The sequence below is a fragment of the Artemia franciscana genome, chromosome 5 (genome assembly GCF_032884065.1).
Source record: "Artemia franciscana chromosome 5, ASM3288406v1, whole genome shotgun sequence".
In the NCBI taxonomy this organism is placed as follows: domain Eukaryota; kingdom Metazoa; phylum Arthropoda; class Branchiopoda; order Anostraca; family Artemiidae; genus Artemia; species Artemia franciscana.
The window spans coordinates 46,941,158-46,966,658 of record NC_088867.1 but is presented as its reverse complement, the minus strand read 5'-3'; the positions used below and the strand labels follow the sequence as shown (position 1 = coordinate 46,966,658).

At 34.6% G+C, this 25,501-nt stretch overlaps 1 protein-coding gene across 1 annotated transcript; it reads right to left on the bottom strand.

Annotated features, from left to right (window-relative positions):
- Nucleotides 1-1,306: 1,306 nt before the first annotated feature.
- LOC136027501 (uncharacterized) lies at nt 1,307-24,010 on the bottom strand. Its single transcript, XM_065704813.1, has 9 exons — nt 23,799-24,010; nt 21,708-21,833; nt 18,909-19,016; nt 15,392-15,537; nt 13,897-14,058; nt 10,734-10,840; nt 7,605-7,716; nt 4,959-5,086; nt 1,307-1,567 (listed from the first exon to the last, which is right to left on the bottom strand). Exons 1-9 carry the CDS (start codon nt 23,952-23,954, stop codon nt 1,347-1,349), a joined length of 1,266 nt encoding a protein of 421 aa, XP_065560885.1. The 5' UTR covers nt 23,955-24,010; the 3' UTR covers nt 1,307-1,346.
- Between the last annotated feature and the right edge of the window lie 1,491 nt (nt 24,011-25,501).

Sequence of the window (25,501 nt, the reverse complement as noted above, 5' to 3'; positions counted from 1 at the left end):
AAGTGCTTTCGGTGCAGAATATCGTGACTGCGGCATCTTCTTGCTTGATAAGCCAATGGATTTTCCTTGTTATTCAAGTCAAGGGACTGTAAGTTTCCTTTATAGGGTTTTCGGTCAAGACGGTTCTAATGTTGTACTTTGTGTTTAATAACACTGTACTTTGTGTTCATAACACTAATTGAAAACCCAATTGAGTAAAAGCAGAGCTTATTTTTATAGTCCTATAATCACTATTGTAATCTTCCTGGATTTTCAACAACTCTGACTCCCTAATCCCTCTAGGAATAACTTTCCGCTTACGTCCTGTTGCGAAATACCTTCCAAAATTTTTCTTTCCTAGTTTCACCAATAACGACCCGTAGTCAGAGGGAGGACATCATCACAGTAGCAAATCTGATGAAGAATTGGCGGGCCCTTCTTGATGCTCTGGGACCAGAAGTAGAACTATACGTAGTCTAGGTAAGGACGATTAGTATACTGAAGACAAGGGCATATCCAGGTTTTTTTGGGGGGTTGCAATTTTTCTCCGGGGAGGGGTGTAAATAAAAAAAAAACTTTAAAACCGCATCAAAAACTTATTTATATGCATTTTTTTTACGTTTTTACAAGTCAGACCATTTTTGGGGGGGGGGGAGGGTGCAGACTCCGTTAACCCCCTTTCTGTATACGGTCTTGACTAAAAGGAATACTTTTGATCCAGTGTTTTAAGATGGTGAAGAATCAGGTCATCCCTTTGACTAATTAAATAAAAAAAAAAAAAAAATTAACTGAAAATAAGGAGCGGCATTAAAACTTAAAACGAACAGAAATTACTTCGTATATGAAAGGGGCTGCTTCCTCATCAACGCCCCGCTCTTCACGCTAAAGTTTGACTCTTTCTCTCAACTCTACTTTTTAAAACAGTAAAAAACAGTTTTGATTACTATTGAGCCGGGTCGCTCCTTACTACAGTTCGTTACCACGCTGTTTGATTATAGAAGAAACGCAGAAAGCTTTGAATCTTTGAATATTCTCGAATATTAGTTCACAAAATAAGTTTTCACGGAATGATTGACTCAAAAAATTATTTAGATTTGCTTAGCTCTGTTCCAATCTAGCCCTTGCTTTAATTAATCTATTTATTCAAGACACGATTAGCGTCATAAATGGATCAGGCCAGGGGATCTGAAAATCCCCTGAATCAAAATCAGAAGGATCTGAAAAGTTGAAAAATTTGGGACTCAAAGTGCACTTTTGGGACTTGAGGTAAATCTTTCAGTTTTTTACTTTTTTTTTCTGCTTAGTCCTGTCATCAACAAAACATCAGTTTCCAAAAAAAATCTTCATTTTATCAATATAAAAAATGGCTATCCCTTAACAATCTTGTTCGTCCACTCAGGGTCATTTTGAGCGTACTCAACCGGTCTTCCAGCAGCATGCCTGTAATGCCATTCTGAAACTCCCCACCCCGGAATTCCATTAACCGTGTAGGTACATAGTCTCTCAAATAGTTTGGCTTCCCACTCCCAGCCGATGTGAAATATAGGCGTATGAACGACACGTACTTGCACTTCCCACACTTTTCCAGCTAGAAGGTAAAATGAATATTATTATTTCTTTGAAAAATTTATTTTCAGATCTAAAAGAAGTCCTGTTAAATTTCGGCCTCTAGTCATTTTAAGCTATAGTCAGACTTGCTTCGCCTTTTGATCAGCAAAGAGGAAGTTATTTCTTACAAAAATAATCAGTAGGCACTTTGCGTATCAACTCAAAGAATAGCAAGTGTTTTGCTTTCCACTCCCAGTTAGGGGTATTAACGACATGCACTTTGACTTCCCCCTTTTTTCTAGCTTAAAACCCAAAATAATGGATAAGAAGTCCAGTCAAATTTCGGCCTCTAGTCAGTTTGAGCTATAATCAGACCTGCTCCACTTTTTAGTCTACAAAAAGTGAGTAATTTATAATAAAACCAATCAGTCGACACATTTTGTGTATGATTACCTTATAAGAACTAAACTGTTTCTTTGAAAAAGTTGTTGGGTCTAAAAGAAGTCCTGTCAAATTTCGGCTTCTAGTTATTTCAGCTATAATCAGACCTGATTCGTTTTATGGTCTCAAAAAGTGAGTACTTTCTAATAAACCAATCAGTAGACACTTTTTGTGCATGATTACCTTAAAAAATTAAGTTATTTCTTTGAGAAAGTTATTTTCAAATCTAAAAGAAGTCCTTTCACATTTCGGCCTCCAGACATTTTAAGCTATAATCAGACCTGCTTCGCTTTTTGGTCTGCAAAAAGTGAGTATTTTCTAACAAAACCAATCAGTAGACACTTTTTGTGTATGATTACCCTAAAAAAATTGAACTGTTTCTATGAAAAAGTTATTTTCAGATCTAAACGAAGTCCTGTCAAATTTTGGCCTCCAGTCACTTTAAGCTATAATCAGACCTGCTTCGCTTTTTGGTCTGCAAAAAGTGAGTAATCTCTAATAAAACCAATCAGTAGACATTTTGTGTAACATCATCGCAAAAAAAAAAACCTATTTGGCCTTCCATTCCCAAGTCAGGTGTCAGCTAAAAAGTCGAAATGACACCATCATTCATTTAAAAAGAAATTCATTTTCACACGTAAAGGGAGAACTTTCTGTGTTTGGTATCTAGACACTGTAAAACCATAACGAAACCTGCTTCACATTTTGAGAGTTTACACGCAGTACAGAGTTTTTGGACTCTGGTCATTTTAAAGCCATAATCAGACCTGGTTCACTTTTTAATCTGCAAAAAATGAGTTATTTCTTATATTGACAATCAGTAGGCACTTTTAATGTATCATAAACTTCAAAAAGATTAAACAAATTGTTTCACCTCGGCTAAAATAAAATAAAAATGTGTCAACGACATGTGCTTGAACTTGCCATATTGGTCCAGCAAAAAATTCAGAATACATTATTATTTATTTCTTCGCTTTTTGATCTGCAAAGAGCAAGTTAGTTATTATGATATTAATTAGTAGACTCTGTTTATGCATACTTAATTGCAAAGAGAATATATTGAATTTGCCACAAAGCTCAAGCCAAAAAGGGTGACTAGCTCAATAGGAGCTCCTACGCTCTTTACTACAACGTTATTTAAGTATTTAAGCTGTTTCGAAAACAAAACATGTACTTGAAAATTATTTTCTTCGAAACTAATTCTAAGAAAACGAGAAAGGTAGAAAAACGAGGAGTAGTAAGGAAAGACCGTAGAGTAAGGGGATTTTCAGGTTGAATCCTAAAGAAAGAGATGAGTCTAAGAAATGCTAAAACTAATTCCATTTTTACTATTAAGTCACGTTCGCCAGAAAAAAAAACTAGTCTTATATCCTGTCAGATGACAGGTATAGAAATAAAAAAAGCGCGATTTTTCTTTGTATAAGGGCTAACATAGTTATTTATTTTACATATATATATATATATATATATATATATATATATATATATATATATATATATATACATATATATATATATATATATATATATATATATATATATATATATATATATATATATATATATATATATATATATATATATACATATAGATATATATTATAATATAATAACATAATTATTACAAGGGCTGAATAAAAACAGTTTGCCCCCTTCCGTAAACACAAATTTATAAGTTTCATTCCCCCCTCCTCGACACAAAAAATTTCCCCTGAAAGTTTTAACTACATCCCCCACCATAAGAGAAAACAGGGTAAGCTTGCTAAACTATATATAAAATTTAAAAAAAAGCCGAATTTTAAAAAATTTTCTCAGGCCGAATTTTAAAAAAGAGAACACGGGTAATACCTCCAGTACTCGGACGGTACCAATCATAGACAAATATTTTGATTAAATCATATCTTTCATGAGTGGTTAGCGTGCTAGGCTCGTAATCCTGTGTCCTTCAGGATTGAGGGTTCGAGTCCTGGTGCTGCCAATTATTTGGTCTGGAACGCTGCAACGGAGGAACGGTCCCGCCAGAAGGGACAGTAAATTCCAGGACCGCATCCTTTTATTTTCAAAGACATGGATAGTAGGTTCCTAAGCTTGGATATTATGTAGATGGTTTTATACAGCTAGGATTAGCTGACCAAAATCTACGATAACTTATTTTTTAACAGTGAAGCTTAAACAAAAATTAACGCTATATCCTAGCCTATTTAAATATAATTATTCTGCTTCAAAAAACTTGCTTTAGATAGAATATATCCACGAAAGATTCTATTATTTAGATACTTTGTTCTAACTTGAGATCCCATGATCAAGATTAAGCACTATTTTCCGAGTTTAGGCCCAAGCTTACAAGTACGTGTCTGTGATTAGGCTCCACTGTTGACTATCTGTGCATTTAAAATTGTTATGGTAAAAACTCAAATTAATCACATACTTATTAAAAAAGTTTAGACAAATCTGATGTGAAACAATCCACTTTTTAGGTGATATAATAGATATTTTACAGGGGTTTAACTGTTGAAGTGGTAATTAATTACCCGCCTCAAAGAGTATGGGTAATTCAAAAGCAGGAGCTGGCGATAGTTTCGACAAAAAAAACCCTCACTGCCATCTTGATTTGTGTAGTTGATAAAATTAGTATAGCAATTAATGGTTAATCCCAGTTTTAGACAGAAAAACGATTACAAAGCTTGAAAAATGGCAAGTGTCGCCAAATGCTAGATAGCAATGATGGTTTTTTGCCAAAAATAGCGCCAGTTTCTTCTCTTATAAGTTTTCCATATTCTGTGGTGCAACTACTGGCCATCTTACTATGCTCTTTTCCAAGTATGCAAAAACCAACTGACTGATTCTAAAGTACTCCGGAGAAACCCTTAGCCTTTCCTTAGCATCATGTCATTGTTTTCGGGTCGGTTGGACGTCATCAGGTTAGCAGTCGGTTGGACGTTTCAGATACTTAGAAATTTATGTAAAGTAAGATCAGCACATACACTTACCTGCTTTAAAAGTAAATCCATAGTCAACAGGTGGCGTCCCTCCTTCCCCAAGGGCCCAAAGTGGTAGCTTGATCCAGTCTAGTGCATGTAAAGATCCATCTGGTAAATAAACATAACCCAATTCAAGCCTATTAAAGTAAAATCTACATTAATGCCATTTTGGGGTGTGCCACTTCAAAAGACAATCAATTTCAGAATATACATTTTAGGCGAGAAGGGAAGCAAAGGGAAATATCGCTTTCAAGTGTTTACTTCTGTTGTTAATCACTGATCGGTTATACCAAGAAGGTTATTTTAAGCATAAAAGATATGCCGCAAAAAATTCCGATAATGAAAACTTCTTTTTCTGACTATTTCTACGCGTTAAAAAGGGGATATAAAGTGTTATGGAAAAACAAAACAACTAAATTCTTAGCTGATTTTAAGAATGTACCGTACGAATTTTAGTTTGAAACAAAAAATGTCGCGCACAATCTGAATATCTCCTACGAACTGATATTAGGGGCACTATTCAAGATGAAGGCATAATTCTACTCTAGTTCTTGCCGAAAGCCATTAAAGTCATGAAAAAAGCTATGAGTGGTTAGCTCATAATTCTTTGTCCTTCGGGATGGGGAGTTCGAGTCCTGGTGCTGCCAATTATTTGGTTTGGAACACTGAAAAGGAACCCGCCAGAAGGGACAGTGAGTTCCAGGACCGCGTCCTTTTATTTTCAAAGACATGGCCTGTAGGTTCCTAATCTTGGATATGATGTAGAAGATTTTATATAGTTCAGATTAGCTGACTAAAGTTTATGAAAACTAATTTTTTAACAGTGAAGCTTAAACAAATTACCCTATATCCTAGCCTATTTAAATACAAGTATTCTTCTTAAGATTTTCATGGAAAAACAAAACAAGTAAATTCTTAGCTGATCTTAAGAATGTAGCGTGCGAATTTTAATCTGAAACAAAAAATGTCGCGCGTAATCTGAATATCTCCGACGAACTGATATTAGGAACACCATTAAGATAAAGCCATAATTCTACTCTGGTTCTTGCTGAAAGCCAGGAAAGTCATGAAAAAAGGCTATTTTAGCAGCAAATGAAGGGGTTATTTGTTTCTTTAACTAGCTTCAAGGTTACCTGAATTAACTAATTATATTTAGATATGAACTTTTTGGTATGCAGAACAAACTGATAATAGTGGAACTAACACTAGTGTCATTCAGCGCCATCTAGCGTTCGGCAACATTTGGCATTTTTCTGGTATAGTAATAAGAACCATGGATCTGATTACTACAATTGGTAAAATTAGGGTAATAATAAGCGTCTGATACCAGTTCCTGATAAAAAAAAAGAGATTACAAAGCTTGAAAAAATTTCAAGTATGTCCAATCGCTAAATGGTGCTGATAGTTTTTTTTTGTCGACACCAACGTTAGTTTCCACTCTTATAAGTTACCCATATGTTGATGCTACACAGCATAAATAGCACCAAAAATAATTTTAAAAATGACCCAAAACGAAGAACAGTTACAAGCACACAAACCCAGACTATGATTAAGAAAACACGTTTTACAGATTATTATTCATAAATACATGTGAAAAATACACATCAGATACCTACATATTACTTAGAACTCCTGCCTTTTATAAAATAAATAATATTTCATTTTTATATCAGAAATTATATCCGATTCTTCTTCCTATGCGTTTATTTACTGAAGTAATTTTGCTGTCAGAAATGACACATAGTTACTAGCACTGGTTTTCATTTGGGGTACTCTAAACCTTTTTACAACAGAAACTGATATACAACAGAAACTAATTTAAACAGAAACAGGATTTACAACAGAAACAGAAACAGGATTTAAGAAAAAACGTCCTTTGAACCCTTCATAATAAAATTATGAAATACAAATAATAAATATCATATCATAAAAATAATATTATAAATATAATATTATATTATAATAATATTATATTATTTTATAATATAACATTATTATATTAATTATATAATATAAATTATATTATAAATATAATTTAATGATATAATAAATATAAATCATAGAAATAATAAAAATGTTCCCGAAATCACTTCTTTGCATGCCATTGTGCCTAGTGGAGATTAATTCCTTGCATTTTTCTGAGTTTATGTTTTTAATATATCTTAAGGTGTCCAATATGTATATAGGAATACTAATTCAAGGATCCCTAGAAGCAGTTCATCATTACTACTATTAAATCAATCTCCCCTTAAATCCACTACTTCATTTCACCTATAAACAAGAAGTCCCAGTTCATCCTCAACATACTATATAGTGGGCAAGTTCATAGTCTATTTGGAAAATCAAATTACATTCAGTGTTTTTTTAGTGCTATTAAATAAAAAAAACAAGTGTTTTTAACTGAAAGTAAGGAGCAACATTAAAATTTAAAACGAACAGAAATTACTTCGTATATGAAAGAGGCTGCTTCCTCATCAACGCCCCGCTCTTTACGCTAAAGTTTGACTCTGTCTCTCAATTCTTCTTTTTAAAACAGTAAAATTCTTCTTTTACTTACATACACTATTGCCCTATTTTTTGAAATAAAATTTTACTGAATTTGGAGATATGTGGAAACGTCTAATCTACTGTACTCGTTTAGATAGCGTTAATTACCTTGAGCAAGTAACAGGCTGAGAAACAAAACCAGCGTTTATTCGAGTGCCATCTTGTAAAGTGATTGTGTGAAAACCATATCGGTGCATAAACTTCCATTCACGTTTGTAGGCTAGAAATACAAAACTAAAGATAATAAGTAACAAATTTACATGTTGGGAAAAGGCAAAAACTAAGGCAAACTCTACGTGATCTATAAACGATTAATATTATATCACCATCTAGTAGTCCAGAGTTAATTCAAAGCTGAAATTTCGGACTTCCGGGAGGTTATGACGTTGGTAAACTCCAGGATGAGAGCTGGAGAGAAAATTTCCAGGAAAAGTTGAATACTAAACTGGATAGTTTAAAATTTGACAATGTAGAAGATGGATGGAACAATTTTAGGAAAATAATTTGCGAAGACGATGATGGTGTTTTATGGATGAAAGTTAGAAACATTGCTGGGAATATTTGTGAAAATGCTTTGTTTAATAGAGAGGAAGAGGGGCTTCTATAAAAGCTATCTGAGTAATCGATTACATGAGAAAAGGAAGAATATAAAGAAAGTGGAGAAAGCATTAAAATATGAACTAAGGAGGCGTGAAGTGGAGGCAATGAATGACATTGCTGAAGATCTGGAAGATGCAGCTAGACGACATAATAGTAAAATATTGTACTATCATATTGATAAATTGAGAGGGTGCAGCCAATCTGGACTTATCCCACTTAAGGATATGAATGGGGCCATAATTAGTGATAAGGAAAGAGTTAAAAAAGATGGATTGCAACAAACTCCATTAGTGCTCAGTTTTATAGATTATGAGCAAGCGTTTGATTCAGCTGATAGAAGAGTCTTAGCGAAGGTATTATCCTTGTACAGTATACCACACGAATACATTAAAGTGACTAGTGCTATTTACGAGAATAACACTGCTGCGATTAAGGTAGGAAATGGGGTTAGCAGCTGGTTTCGAATTTAATCAGGAGTTAAGTAGGGTTGTGTTCCATCCCCCTTTATATGGATCATTTGTGATCGACTTTGTCTTAAGGAGCACAGAAAAGGCAATGGAAGATCACGGAATCAAATGGCGAGGAAAAACTGTCCTGGACTTATAATTATGCTGATGATTTAAGCAACCTAGATTAAAGTTTGAGAAAAAATAGATGAGCTTTTAGAGGTTATGCGAGTTCGGGTTGCTAGAATAGGTTTGAAAATTAATGTTAAGAAGACTAAATCGCCTTGGTAGTATTATTGGTAAAGACGGTGGGAGCATTGAAGATGTTAGAAGGAGAATTGCCAAGGCTCAGGGTGTTTTTTTACAGCTAAAAAAAGGTTGGAAGAATAGAAAGATAAGCCTACAAACCAAGATTATTATTTTGGCAGCTACGGTGATGACAGTGCTCCAAAATGGTTCTGAAGTATGGGCACTCCGAAAAGCGGATGAAGATTTGCTCAATCTTTTCCAAAGAAAATTTCTACGGATTGTTTCGGGTACCCGGCTGAATGACCATATTTCAAACAGTAGGCTGTATGAAAAGTGTGGTTCAATCCCACTTTCTAGGGCTATAAGGAGAGAAAGGTTGAGATAACTAGGGTATGTTTTGCAGATGAAGGATGACAGATTGCGGAATATTGTCTCTTTCGGCTAACTACAAGGGGTAAACGGAAAGCAGTTCGTCCTTGGTTAGGGTGCGAGGATGCCGCAAGAAAAGATTTAAGGGAAATGAGAATTTCCTTGGAGGACGTAAATAAAGGGGCTCTGAACAGGTCGGGATATAGTAGGAGCTTGCGGAGCAGTGTTGTCCTCAGAGTGCTTGGTTCTGCGATGAGTTATAAGTAGTAATAGCAGTGGTTTTAAAGATTACTGGGGGACCGAAGAATGTATAGGGCTGTAAGTGAATTGCAGAAAATCTGGAAAATTTTAAATTTACGAGTGCAATTTGGGAAAAATAGTCTTAAAATCAATGAAAAGTAGGGCTTTAAATATTATTGAGAGATAGTGAAAGGTATAGTGGTGTGCGTAAATTTCAGAAAATCTGGAAAAATCCATGGTTAGGACTGCAATTTGAAAAATACGCTTAAAATTGATAAAAAGGCTTTTAAATGTTAATAGGGACGAAGGAAGGTATAGGGATGTAAATCAAATTAACATATGAAGAAATACAAGGTTAGGAGTGCATTTTGGGAAAAATAGGCTTCACACCAATAAAAGAAAGGGTTTGAAAAATTATTAGGAGAAAAAGGAAGGTATAGGGGGCGCATAAACTGTAGAAATTTAAGATTAAGGGTACAGTTTGAGAAAAATAGTCCTAAAATAAATGAAATGGATGGGTTTTATATATTATTGGGGATGGAGGAAGGTATAGGGATGTAAACAAAATTTCAGAAAATGTAGAGAGATTCAAGGTTATAAATTTGGGAAAAAGAGGCTTGAATCCAATAAAAAAAGAAGTGTTTAAATATTATTGGGAGACGGAGAAAGGTGGAGGTGTATAAACAACGAACTTTTCTCTAATAACTCATAACTGGACACAAATGTGGGATAATTTTACAACACCTGCAGATGTCATATTGAATTATTTATTTTATTAAGAGTACGCCATTATACTATCAAATTCATTTCAAATATATTTACAAATTTATTTGTATTAAATACACTTCTGAGAATGTAATTAAATAGCTGTAGAAACTTGATTAAAAGTGTTTTTCAAAATTTAGCCACTTTGAAAATTTTGATAATACTGACGGTACGGATAGTAATAGTTTTGATAATACAAAAAACTTGATGGTATTGAAAAATTCCGTCGGTCAGGTCCCGTTGTATAACACCAGATGACTGTTTTTAGAACAGAGATTGGCGGAACTAGGGCTTACCAATTATGTAAATAAGATTGTATTGGTTTTCGGCCGCTTTTTCTTTATGCTTGGTAATTCTGTAAATGTAGCCCACATTCAAGCACAGTTGCCACGATATCGAAAAAGGAAACAATTCGTTCTTTCCTCGGTGTCCAATGTGACCACGACAGTGATGATATTCTAAAATGGTATGGCACAAAATGTCGCAAAATTTCGTTTTTTCGCAAAAATGTCGCAAAATGTCGAAGTTCTTTTGTATCAAATCCTGAAGATAGATTAATTGTTCTTACCGTAACTGTGGTCTCGCATTCCATCAAGTTGGAGTGAAAACTCTTTTCCATCTACAATTGCTCTTCCTGATGCACTACCCATTTGTTCATAATGAGTTTGATGTGCGCTGAAAGGCAGAATAAAAACAAATAACATGAAAATGCAGATATATTTACAAACAAGTCAAATTTCAATGCAGTTAGTGAAGTATTGTTCATTTATCTTAGACTTTTATCATTTATCATAGACTATAGAAAGGGTAAATAAAGGAACATTTTTTTGGAGTAATTTTATAGTCAGAGTTTTATTTGTTTCCCATCATCACAAGAGATTACATCCTGTTTTGTGTCCCGGCTGGTGGTTGAGTAAAAGATTTCAGGACTTTTTTTAGGGAGGGGGGGTAGGTAAAATACAATTGTATGTTTGCCGGATGGTTGAAAACTTTTTTTCTTAGATCCTCACAAAAGAGTGTGCGCACAGCAAATGTCCGAAATTCCTTTTTCTCTGCTTGGATTCAATTAGCTTTGCGGTCAGCTTCTTTAGTCTTACGCAAGTTATAATGGTAAAAGTTGGGTTAGGTTATGTAAATTTAGGTTAATTAATTAAATTTGGTTATAAATATCAAAAATGGGTTAAAAACCTAACCTAACCTAGCCGAACCAAGCCTAACCTCTCAACATCAAACCTAGCAATAAATTGAAAAAGTTGACTGGCAACGCTGATTCAATCCACAGAGAAAAAGATGTTTTGGACAAAGTAAGGCATATATTTATTTATATATGGAAGATAAAAGTTTCAAACCTAGAAAAGCTAACCAAAAAAAGAAAAAGAAAAGTAAAAAAGAACAAAAAGAGTTAAGACGTTGTTGTTTAAACATGAGAAACTAATTTATTTTACCTGAAAACATAATTTATTATTTTTATTTAGCCATTTAATTTTTTTCCGTTGATAAAGGATTCCAGATGTGAAGCAAAATGGTTCAGGGTTTATTATTTTCTCTAGTTTAATACCGAAATTTAAAATTTTATCTGTTATTATATATTTCTCGATTTTTATTTTATTTTCAAATGGAAATCATTCAGATATGAAAAAAAAATTCAGAATAAAAATATCTTAAGAGAGATATCTAAAAAGATACCTCTACGCCAGTATCAAAAAATCATATTTGACAGTTGTTCTTATATGCGAAAGTACAATAATATGATCTATTTAATACTTAAATCACACGGGTCACGGTTACAAAATAGAAACAAACTGAAAAATTGACAAGAAAACAACAAATCCTCTTCCATTACCCACGTGATTAACGTTTCAAAATCCTCTTCCTTGTCCTGCTGATACCCCATTCACCAAATTGCTCTCTCTGTGTTACGTTACCACACGAACGTACTTTCCCACATTCATAGCATTCAGTTCTCGAATCTCGCGGCTCCTTACACCAATTGGACCACCCCATGAGGTAAACGTCTCCAAATAATTCCTTATTTCTCGAAGTGTCACACGATAGCCCCTTACTCAGGAAACCCAATGAGGGATTAGGAACCAAGTTTTACATATCTATAGAGGGGGGGATTTTCACTGAAAAAAATTAAAACAAGCCAAATTGCCAAAATCCCCTTACAGATTCTGAGAGACATCTTTTTTCTGTATTTTCAACTAAAAATTCAAACAAATCCTGCCCCCTACATTCTAATGATTTGACGTCCCGGTCATTACCTAACTAGCCCGTCTTAAGAAAATTTATATGAAGCGACGCACACAACTCTTTTAGTAAAACATATCTTTACGCAGACACTTTTTTTCCTTACTATGAAATAATGATTGGAGTAGGCTAAAGTTCAAAATTTGTATTGATTAGATTATTTGCATTTTTTTTTATTTAGGGAGACAAATATTTTTAGAAAAACAATCGCATTATATTCAGGAAAAGATCTTATGGGCGGGGGACTTAACAAATTTTGAATAAAAATAAATAATCTGACTTAACTCATGAGGATTTCAACATCAAATGGATAAACATATTCTAATTAAAAGAAGAAAGCTGTATAGAATAAATTTATAAATAATTATTTTTATTGCAATACAGCAGGGCAAAGATGTATTAGTCTCTTCGCTATATTTAGCTCCAGGTTCACCATTTGTACTTTAACAAATATATCACGTTATTAAACATGTAGCGAAATAAGAAAAATAAATACAGATTTCAAATACTATCCGGCATGCAAGGCGGTATCCAGAGGGGAGGGGGTTCGGGGTTTGACCCCCCCCTGAAATGTTTGTCCAACTCGTAAGAACGTAACAAAAATGAATATAAACATGTTTTTGTTGCGTGTTTAAAAGTTTTTTTTGCATTCCCAACACCCCGAAAAAATACTTTTGCAAGACACCCCTCCCCCCCAAAAAAAAATCCTTGATACGGCCCTGCCGGCATCAATAAAGATATGAGAAGATAAAAAATGAACTTCGTCTTCAAGTTCCAACAGCGACCAAATGTATCATATGGCACCAGCCCCACTGCTGAGGATCAGGAAAGGTTCTTTGACTCCACACCCCACCCGTGGAATTATCAGCCTACTACCCGACGGGATGTCGTTTACCTGACTTTCCTTTAGGTAGAATGGCCTAAAAGAGTAGCTGCATATCATATATTATTATCTTACCTTATGACTAAGTTAGAAAAAAAAAAGAATTCCACGGTTTAACTTACTGATTATAAAACTACATCGTGAATCTGGTAGCAAGTGGTGTGACTCTGTAAGCTTAACCAGAGTCGACTCAGCTTCAAGAAGGTCCTTGAAGAAGTCCACGGAAGGGTGTGTGAAAGCACAGGATTGCTGGCCCCATTCCCCATTGCATTTCCTGGCTAAACGGCCAATAAACGGAGATCAACGCCGCTGAAAGGGATAGTGGATTCCACGACCGCATCCTTTCATTTTCAACGACATGGACAGTAGGTTCCTAATCTTGGATATGACGTTTATGGTTTTATATAGCTAGTATTAGCTGACAAAAATCTATAAATTTATAATAAGTTAATTTATAAACTTATTATAAATGTACCTCGTTAATCTGAATCCAAGGCAGCTAATCACAATTTGCATTTTCGAAATTTGAATTTTCTAGTGAATGCAATTAAATAGCTAATAATTTCTTAGCAAAAAGCTCATAAAAGACTATACTTACTCCTTTAAAATTTGAAAGTATTCTCTGCTCCACGGTTCCTTCGCCATGGCTCTTGCCACTGTCCAAGCATTCATATCTGTGTCAAAATTAAAAGGCCTCAATTTTGAATTATATTCCAGTTCAATGTCTACATTCACTTTTTTCTCTGGAGCTTTCGCATATCTGAAAATAAACGTTTGCAAATAGTTAATATCACAGAGTAAATAATAATAAATGGAGGAGAAAACAATGTTTACTGTGTGATATTAACTGTGTTATCACGCACCACTAGCTAAAGGCTATTTAAAGTAAGGGCATAATTTCACATTTTTGAAGATAGGAGCTTGAGAACTTTAAAATATGGTTCTCTGGCACGCTGAATTTTATAGTGTGGTTTCCATTAAGATTCATTGGCTTTTTGGGAATGTTTCCCCCTTTTTCGGAAATCATGCAAATTTTCTCAGGCTGATGGCCTTTGGTGGGCATCACTAAACCTAATGAATCTTATTATATTTAGAATCAGCATAATAAACCATTTCTTTAGATATATCTATTCATATCAAAATACCATTTTTTAGAGTTTTGGTTATTATTGAGGAACATCCCTACTTACAATGCCTATGACAACTCCAAATAATCTTTATGAAATCAATTGTAAAACTAGATTCCAGATCAGCAGATTCTTTCTCAAGGAAATGCAGAAACCAACTTTCTTGGCTTAATTTAATGTAACTTTAATCAATTCAGCGTGGATTTTTATTTTGGAAATTTTCGACTAGACGCTTATGAGCCTATTACCTTCCACTGTGCACATTCTTGAGATAATCTAAACTTGCAGGATAAAGACGCCTCTGTTTTTACAACATTTTCAAGTTTGAAAACAGTTTGAAACTAAATTGTGAATATTTTGGAAATGATGTATACTTTCATCTTAAAAGGAAGAAGAGGAAGATTAGAAAGTTCATCCTGGAAGCAGGGCGGATCTAGAGCAAAATCTTTGGGGAGGCCCAATGTGACAAGAGCGCCAATGAGAAAAATCTTGTGTTGGGGGGGAGTAACGAAGGGGCCAATATTTGACCAAATTGACAAATCTATTCTTAAAAAAAAGTGAAAAAAGAAAAATACAGGGAAAGAGGGCACCAGAAAAAATCTTGGAGGAGCCGGGGTCCCCTCAGCTCCACCGGATCTGCCAGTGCCGCGAGGGGCTTGTGACCAGCCAGTATTTCATTTTGATAAGGAATGGATAATTTATTAAGTGGGCTTTGGTCTTAATGTGATCATTTCGTTTGTTCCGCTGGTGAAACAAATACATTCTGTTTAGACACTTATCAGGCATGTAAACAATAAGAAGAATAAAGAAGGGTCTTTGGACCCTTGCCCTTCTTAAAGAGAGCTTCCAAATGATTTCTTATGCCTTTTTCGTTTTCGTTCCCCAGCTGTTGTTTTTGCTTACATATATATTTTTGCCCTGGCTATTTAAATAAACGAAATAAGATGAAAGCCAATAAGGAATTACTTCATATGTCCTTTGTAGCTTATTTTCCATGTTCTGTTTGGGACAACTGGTTCAATTCTCAATCCTTCTGCTGCGAATTCTTCTTTTTCTGCGTAAAGCATAGTATCAGGAAGCTTAGGTGCCTCTAGTAGTCCCAGTTCTGGAATCTGCAAATTAAAGTAACAGTGTTCAACATTCTTTTAGAAATTGATTAGCTTACTCTGAAGAAAATGAAGCATACAAATGACGATCATAATCATTGAAAAAAGACTTACACCGAAGCCTGTTGGACAACGAGCATAAAAAAAACGTAGTGTATTTATTTTAAAGATAGGATAAATTTGTTTTGTCCCCCCGCAACATAAAATCCAAGGTCATCTCCTTCCCCCTTCAAAAAATCTCTTAAAATTTAAACTTGATCCTCCAGCTATGACAGAAAACAGGATAGGCTTACTAAAAATATAACTTTGGAAAAGCTTATTTAAGAAGAGGAAAATGCCCCCCCATCTCTGATAGATTTTATTCTACAAGAAAATTAGGGGCTTCAATTGATGGATGTATTCCCCCCCCTCGATTTTTGACCACCTCTCTGGATTTTTCTATTTCCTTTTTTTCTACAGCTCTAGATTTTCGAAAATACATTTTGTTCTATTTCCATCAAAAATACTTCTCTGGTATTTTCTTGAAAAAAGAAACGGCCCTTTGAAATGGCTCTACCCACTTTGCTAGTAGAGTTCAAAAAACACAATCAAAAGTGCTTACTTATCTCAATCCTAAAGGCGCATTGCTTGACTCCCCCTTAAATATACATTCCAGTTTATAGTAGCCCTTTTAAAGGTGCTATTTTTTCTTTGCTGATTGAGCAGCATTCCCCATTGCAAATGCTGACACTGGCTCCGCTAGCATTGGAGTTCACCATCCACTAATATGAAGTATAATAGGAATAAAAAAAAAATCCTTAACTGCGTTGCATATTCGTGCTATTTGCTCTATCAGTCTATTGGAGATCATGTTGACATTTGTTCAGTAATTTCGGAAGTTATTAAGATGTGAGTTTTATTTATTTTGTTCTTGTTTGTCTTTTTCTTTATATTTTGTGTTTAATTTTGCTTAATTCCTTTTTCTCTGGCCCCTGAAAGTGAATTCGAAATGTTCAGATTTTTATTATTTAAAGTTTGTTGCCTTTTTTCCACTGCTACAAAAAAAATCCCCGAAAAAATCCTTTATAGCCCCCCTCCCCCCAAAAAATACTGGATATGGCTCTGGCTACATATGTACCTAACGGAAAGGGTTGTCCCCTCCTTAACACCTCGCTCTTTACGCTAAAGTTTTTTATTGTTTTAAAAAGCAGAGGTGTGAGAAAGAGTCAAACTTTAGAGTAAAGAGTGAGGCGTTGAGGAGGGGACAACCCCTTTCATATACGAAATAATTTCTGTTCGTTTTAAGTTTTAATGTCGTTCTTTCCATGCAGTTAAAAAACTTGTTTTTCTTTAGTTAATCTAAATATTAAACCCGATTTCTCTCTCAATATTTTCATTTTTTTTTAATTCCATTAGTAACAGAAAATATTTTATCTTTAATTGAGAGGAGGAGGGCATTGTACAAGAATCATCTGACTTATAGACAATATGAAAATAAGAGGAACGTAAAGAAAGTGGAGAAAGCATTGGAATACGAACTAAGAAGGTGTGAAGTGGAGGCCATGGATAAAACATCCGGGAATAGGGAAGATGCAGCTAGACGGCCTAATAATAAAATATTGTACTGGCATGTTCATAAATTGAGAGCATCAATATGGACTTATCCCAGTTAAAGATTTGAACGGTGCCACAATTAGTGATAAGGAAAAAGGTAAATGAAGATTGGCAGAAAATTTTGAGAATGTGCTAAATCGTGACAGAGTTACAGGAAAAGATGTAGAGGAGACGAGAAATTTTGCAATACCTTGGATTTGAAGGAAGATATATTTTGTGAGGAAGGATTAGAGACAGTACTAAAAGGATTACAAAATTATTAGGCCCAAGGTGTTGATAATGTGGTAAATGTGTTTCTTAAATATTGCGGTTATGAGGTTAAAAATGAGATATTCAAGAATGCGAATATGATTTTTGAAAAAGGGAAAGTACCTAGCGATTTTAGGAAAATTCTACTTAAACCCCTGTATAAGAAAGGTGATAAGAGTGAGTGTAGTAATTTCAGAGGGATTAGACTGATTTCTGTGGGTAGAAAAATACTAGTATGATGATACTTTTTAGTCTTAGAGATGCTATAGACAAAGTTTTAAGAGAAGAGCAGTGCGGTTTTAGAAAGCTCAGAGGATGTGTCGACCAAATTTTCACTCCTAGATTAATAAATGAGAAGTGCCTTAGTCATCGAACGCCTTTAGTCCTCCGTTTTAAAGATTGTAAGCAAGGGTTTGATTCAGCTTATAAAAGAGCTTTAGTGAAGGTCTTCTTTATATGGTATACCAGACAAATACATTAAAGTCATTAATGCTGTGTACGAGAATAACACTGCTGCGGTTAAGGTAGGAAATTAGGTTAGTAGCTGGTTTCGTGTTAAATCAGGAGTCAAGGAGGGTTGTGTCCTATCCCCATTTATATGGGTCATTTCGATGGACTTTCCCTTAAGGAGCACAGCAAAGCCAATGGGAGAACAAGGAACCAAATGAGGAAGTAAAACTGGACTTAGATTATTCTGATTTAAGCATCCTAGATGAAAGTGTTAGCAAATGAATGAGCTTTTAGAGGTTTTAAGAGTTCCGGGTGTAAGAATAGGTTTGAAAATTAATGTTAAGAAGACTATAGTGATCCAGGAGATCCATCAAAAACCTAAACTATCTTATCCAGGAATCCTCTAAATAACAACCAAAATTTTCTGGAAAATCTTATTTGTCTTGTGGACTGTTAGGTGCCCTATGCACCTAGTGCTCAGGTTATGATCAGGGTTGCAAGCCGATCAGAGTTGCAAGTGCTCAGGTTATGATCAGAGTTACAAGCCGGTGACGAAAAATCGCTAAATTTTAGTAATTATCTTGTTGATTTAGCGATTTTCTTCAATAATCTAGTGATTTATGTGCAAATTTAGTGATTTTTTGCTTAGACAATATACAAAATCAATAAAAATAGTGATAGATCACTAGGAGTGACAACCCTGAGTATGACGAACTCCCCTTACGCTGCTATGCCATTGAAGCATCGGTCAGGGAAACGATCGGATATACAATAATTAACCCGTAGGTTGTTTAACAACAACCGATATTAATAATCACCTCAAAAATGTACTTTTCATTGGAATATTTTTTTTTCTTAAGGTTAGATTTGGCTGTTGTTTATCAGATCAACAGTTTACTTACAGATACAGAAAGATGATACCTGACTGACAGGCCTATTTCGTCAATCTGAAACAGCCCAGATATTAAGTAAATTATCCAATAGGTATACTACCTTTGTATCTAATAAACGAAGCAATTGAAAAGAAACAAAATGGGCAGAGATTTACCCGTTTTAAAGGTTTACCGATTGATATTGATACTTACTGCGAGGTAAATAAATCCATTAATAATTTTGTGAGGTCTTCTTGCGGTTGCAGCAACTAGGTATTGGCCGGATTGATTAGCAAGTTGAAAAAATACCGCATCTATAGCCTAAAAATAGAAAAAAGAAATATTGAAAGCCTTGAAGGAAACTGCAGCTTTACTTTCAAAAATTAAAACCCAGAGCAACAAGACATAGGCCTATTCATGCATAAACAACAATAAATAACAGAAATAGAGTTAAGCTCCGTTTTGAGTTTTCCAATTTTTTTTTTCAGAAAAAAAGGGGAACCAAAAGGAAAACTTATGGTTGTACCCATCACCCAGCATACAGAAAAAATCATGCAACAACACAGAAAAATTAAAACATGAGACCGAATAAAACAAATTATTGACTGAAGCATTTGAAATTACAGGCTGGGATATAATTGAAGGGAGCCAACATGGTAGGGGGGGGGGGGAGCTTATTTGAAGCAGCATAAAAAAGGTGAAGCATAGGAGAATTAAAAGAAATTATTCGGCTAATTAAATAAATCTCGAAACTTTAGATGAGGAGGGGGGGACAAATAGGACCATATTCAGGATTTATCTCGGGATGGGGGGGGGGTAGGTAAAAACATTTTTTCGGGGACGGGTTTTACAATTTTTTTTGACGCATTAAAAATTTGTTTATTTTAATTTTTGTTACGTTTTTACGAGTCGGACAAAATCCCCAGGGGAGGAGGATCAAAAACCCCTGGAAAATGGCTTGAGGATAAGGATAATAGTACCCTTTCCTGCGTAGTGGCCTGAAGCGTTTTACTTCAAAAATATTTATTACTCACAAGGCATAATAGATATTACTAGGTCATTTTATTTTAACTTTGTTTGTTTTGCGTTGCTCTGTTGAAAATGTATTATTAGGTTCATGGAATTTTATTTTCCATGTAGTCAAATATGCTCAATAACATAAAAAGCTGAAAACACTAACACTATAAGCGGTATGCTGGTGATGATCTGAAGAACATTAGTGAAAAAAAATATATTACCCTGGCAAGGGCGTTCACAAGGGGAGACAGGGAGGAGTCACCCCCTCCCTCGCCAGAAGAATAAAATGTACAAAAGGGGCAATATATTGACAAAATAGAGAAAAATATGATACTGTTCTGAGGAAAGAATTTTTTCTTAAACCTTTGTTTCCCTGGTAATTTTTGCATTGCCATAATTAAATTGCATAGGATTTTTGTCTGTTCCTGAAAAATCAGTACATTCGATCTCAAAATCCCTAATACTTCCTCTATGTTCCATAGAACTGAATTACAAACGATAGAGATCAATATTCTCAATTTGGACTAACTAAATAAGTTTTAAAATTTATTTATATAAAATATATTAATAACACATATTTTTTTTCAGGATATTTACCCATACCGATCCCTTCTCTGTAGGTAAGCAAATGAATAACTTATTTCACTCCTAATGTGCTTATGCAATAAAAGGGAAGTTTTCAACCCGTAGCGCCCATATCAGAGACTTAATCCAAAGATATTCCTAAAAAATGGATATTAGGAGCGAGTTAATCCTCCTTCCCCACATCTATACTCATCTCAAGTCTCACCAAAGATAAAAATGTTTGCTTTAAAAACATTTTGAGCCATCAGTCCCCCACCCCCAAAGGACGAATCACTGGTTCGGAGATGGAGGATTCACCCCCTCCCCCGCTAGGAGAATAAAATGTACAAAAGGGGCAATATAATGACAAAATAGAGAAAAAACATTATACTGTTCTGAGGAAAGAATTTTTTCTTAAACCTTTGTTTCCCTGTAATTTTTCCATTCCCATAATTAAATTGCACAGGTATTTTTGTCTATTCCCAAAAAATCAGTACATTCAATCTCAAAATCCCTAATATTTCTCCTATTTTCCATAGGACTGAATTAAGAAAGATAGAGATAAATATTCTCAATTTTGAGCATAGTTAGTCTAAGTTCCTTGGTTTTAAAAATTTCTTTATATAAAAATGCTTTCATTTACCTAAAATATATTAATAACATATGTTTTCTTCTCAGGAAATTTACCCATCTCGATCCCATCTCTGTAGGTAAGCAAATGAATAACTTTTATTTCACTCCTAATATATTTATGCAATAAAAGGGAAGTTTTCACCCCGCAGCACCCACATCAGAGGCTTAGTCCAAAGATATTCCTCAAAGAGAAGGGATATTAGGGGCGAGGTAATCCCCCTTCCCCACATCTATGCTCATCTCAAGTCGCAAAGAAGATTAAAATGTGTGCTTTAAAAGCATTTTTTGAGGCATCAGCCCCCAACCCCAAAGGAAGACTCACTGAGCCTCCTCCATAATAGGGGAAGCGTACCTATACCCACTGTACATAATTTAACGAAGCTTAAAATAAGTCAACTCAGTTAAATGAAAATTAAAAAACAATTTTCAGTATTAACAATTTATTTAGTATGGACCACATATATCTCCGGGCCAATATTTTCTTAAAACAAGAATTCGGCCCAAAAAGAGGGAAATTATATGGCAAATATACGAAAATATAGAAAAACTTGAGACCAATCTTGAGATACTTTTTATGGGAGGGAGACGGCACAGAAATGAAACATAAAAGACACTCAAAACCTTTCTTTTGTTTTGCTGTAATACCAGTATTATTGTAACATTAAAATTCATTTTTGAATGTGATCATGATGATATTAAAATAATTACGAAATTTCAAAATAACAAAGCCCAGAATGAATTCTGTTTATGCTACATTGAAAAAGAAAATCCTTATTCGGACAAAATGCTCCATCTTACTTTTGGGTGGTCAGCAAGTTTCTGTGGCACTTCAAGCTCGTCTAAATTGTTCACACATGTGGCACCATATCCTGCTTGAAGTGTATCAGGCTTCTCTCCTGTTTTCTTCGTTCGGGCATCCTGCCACTACAACAAAGAAAACTCTTCTACTTAATACAACAGCAAAAAGAAACCTAATTTTATTTACATGTCACTTACGAGTCTCCCGAAATCATCAGCTATTAGGAAACCCAAATCTATCAAGTCCATTCAATTTTCTTTGCAGGTTTCAAGGAAAACTGTTTTCGTTAGCATTTAACTTCATACATTTATAAGAACATTCTTTACAAATAATGAATCTTAACACAAAATAACAGAATGTGTTTTATTGACAAAAGTCAGGTTTTATTTTTTTTTATGTCTTCAAAAGGCGTAGAATTGTCTAAAGATATTCTCAGAGATTACATCGACTGAGCGTATTTCAAACAATAAGGCTCAACTCCACTTATAGGATTATAGTGAAAGAAAGCTTAAGAAGGCTATAATGATTATTAACACGAGTCGACTCACCAATAGAACCAAAGTTCAGGCCACATACTCATTACTTCAATATCAAAAGAAAAAACAGAAATTTTTTCTAATCCTCATCACATACGTTGCCAGTTGTCGTTGGACTTTACCCTCCACAACAGCATCTTCCAGCTTAACATCCAACTTACGAGATTTCTGCTGGTGGTATCTGACCCAGCTGGACATTCTTCTATTAGATGCCTTCTTGTTTCTTCCACCATCTGATATTTTTGGGAAATTGTGGGATCTGTTCTTCGGATTCTAGTGAGATGATTCTGAATTCCCGATTTCTGCAATGGCTTCAATTACCATTTCTATTTCAAGCCTTTTAATCTGAAGATGGCGTTTTCTCAGCGTGGGATTAATAAAATTGAATTAAGATGGCTAGGCCAGGTTTCATGGATGAAGGATGTCGAACGTTACGCAAATAAAAAGGTGGTTGTCCCCCACAGAATGGCAAAAGGTAAAAGGGAAAGATATAAAGACACTTGGAACTTTACGGGAGAGGGTAAAGAGCAAAGCTTTGAATAAGTTGAGATAGAGGATGAGTGTGAGGGGCTGTGTTGGCGTCAGGCGTCTTGTCGCTGAATCGATTTGCTTGTTGTATTACTATTAGTAGTGATTCAGGACAATTACTGGTCTCCTGGATGGCTTAGGAACTTTTCCGTCCCAGCTGCACTGATTGGTGGACAACTCCTTGTCTAATCTCTTGTTTGAAACCTCAGCAATAATGCTTTGATAAAATTCTCAGAAATTATGTTTCACAAGTTAAATATTAACTTCCGAAGAATGGTGGGGGTCCCTTGTTCTTATGTGTGTGGAATGACGACAGAAAATATCCCCTGGTGATAAACTATTGGTGAATTATTTTTTTGGTCAGATGAAGACCTGGGATTACATGAAAAACATGGGAGCTTTTATTTAGAATTAAAAAGACGGTTTCAGGCCACACATTTAGATTAAATATATCCTTCTGAAAACTTTATATGGGTTTCTGTGAACTTTAACGTAGCCATGAAAGTTTTCTTTTTTTTGTTGGGGGGAGAACGAGGACTCCAGGTCACCAGGAATGTCTGAAAGTATCTAAAATATATAACTGCTGTTACATAATGGCTATGAAAAGACTTCCATAGCTGAACCTCTTCCTCCTTTCCTCAAAAAGGGTAATTAACAATAACCCTTGCTGTACACATTCTTGACGGCAACATGACGTTAAGCATTTCGTATATTTTTTTCGTTCTTTCTTTTATGGTGTTTTTCTCAAATCTTTAAAAGTGTTTTGTACAATGGGTTAAACACAGATCCTAATCGTTATTATTGTTATACGTTATGGTCCTTCTCATAAGCCGGTGAATTATGTGACGAATTGGTACAAATCCATCTAAACATAGTGCATCATTTCAGTCACAATTGTAAGGTATACTCATCTTAAAAAACGACAGTTACACCTATGTATTCAATAATCTATGTCTCTAGCTATTACTCCGTTAAAAATATTATACAATCCACTAGCTAATTATAACAATAAGTAAACAAACTTACCCTTCGTAGCTTGACAAGTAGATAAAACACTACAACCTTGACATAATAAAGTCTTCCAGGCTTTCTATAAACGTGAAGAATCGGCTTAGGAGCTGGTAATATGGTAATTCGAACTAAGAAAATTATTATTAGCCCTAAAATAATTTCACAGATCATTCTGAAGAGTCAATAAAGAAACTGGAAGATTTCTGCCTGGAGACTGTTCAGAGTGTCATCCAATTGATAAAGCTACAAGGCCAAGGTTGATAAGGGTCCGATGGGATCATAGTCTAATCAAAAGATAAAAAATCCATACCTTACTGAAATGATTATTATTGACAATTAAAGGGCTATTCGATCCAGTACTTTTCGTCCATTAGTGAAGGAGCGTGCCCAGGAGAGGATCTAGTGTGGTACCACAAAGGTTTAGTTCTGCCCTAGGAATGACGCATGGACGAACGATAGATAGACTTATCCATCAATAAATGAACTGACATCATTTTTATACAATCCTAAAAAGGGCTTATGCCAGATTTGGCTCTCACTTACTCAGACTATCTGTCATGACCTTTTCTGCAATTAGCCATGGCTTGATGCCCACAACTACTTGATTTTAGAGGAATTCAGTAGCTCATTTTTATATGAAATATGACAAAATTAAAGTCGTGAAATTATTTAAAAGAGAGCCCTGAAATTTGTGTTTGAGTAAGGTCAATCAACCTCCTTTTGATAGCTAACATTGTTATCCTAAAAGAAATATAGCATCTCCTATGATGGCGGTTTTCATTATCATGTTTCGCATTATCCCTTTTCATTCACTGGATTAAAAAAAAAAAAAAAAAAAAAAAAAAAAAAAAAAAAAAAAAAAAAAAAAAAAAAAACCGCTTCATGTTGAGCTGATTTGCCTTCTGAGGGAGATAGGCACTAATAAAAACTGGATCTGTCAGAAAAAAGCGCGTGCAAATTCGCCAGAAAAAAAAACATAATAAAGAGACAGCTTTAGAACGATGAAGACCACCTTAGAGACGATTTCTTCTAGTACACCCTCACCCAAAATAATCGGCTTCTAAGGGTGAAACCACAATCTGTACAAAAGTTTAATAAACACCCAATGATTAAATCACTTTTCTTTCTTTGATTTTCCTTGGTCCGGTGGATTAAGCTCCTTTTTTTTAGCTCCTACCAACTCCTCATACAATTTTTGCTTTTGTTTCCAACTTATCTTTTTCACATTTCCTTGAACTGGGTCTTCCACGGTCTGAAATTACTTTTTTCTTACTAACTATGTTAAATGACTTTTATTCCTCCTTATGAATCGTTATTTGGTTATGCCTTCTTTGGTTGAATGCGGATATCTCATATAGCTCATTAATAACGCTTTTGTGATTAAATTTGTACGTTTATTTAAAACATACTCCCTATAATATTTCACCTTATGTTTTTTTCTTTATTTTACCCTTTTTGTTTCAGAACTCATTATGTCATTTAACATACATCACCAGCTTGGTATTTAATCTTTAAGACAGGTACTTTTTTTTCTTAATTTTCTTACTAACTATCTTATATGACATTTATTCTTCCTTATGAATCGTTATTCGATTATGCCTGATTTTGTTAATTTTTTTTCTTTTTTACGGTACTTAATCTTTAAAGACAGGCACTTCTCTTTTTTTCTTATTTTCACTCACGCACCGATATTTCATATCAATCACTTTTACTTGGAT

Bases quoted from the DNA above. Each gene is read 5' to 3' on its own strand.
- LOC136027501 (XM_065704813.1), bottom strand. From the start codon at position 23,954: ATGATCTGTGAAATTATTTTAGGGCTAATAATAATTTTCTTAGTTCGA. The intron at 19,017-21,707 runs GTAAGATGGAGC...TTCTATTTTTAG, and splicing joins AACTTGCTGACCACCCAAAA to GCTATAGATGCGGTATTTTT. The intron at 5,087-7,604 runs GTAATTAACGCT...TTACTTTAATAG, and splicing joins CAGCCTGTTACTTGCTCAAG to GCTTGAATTGGGTTATGTTT.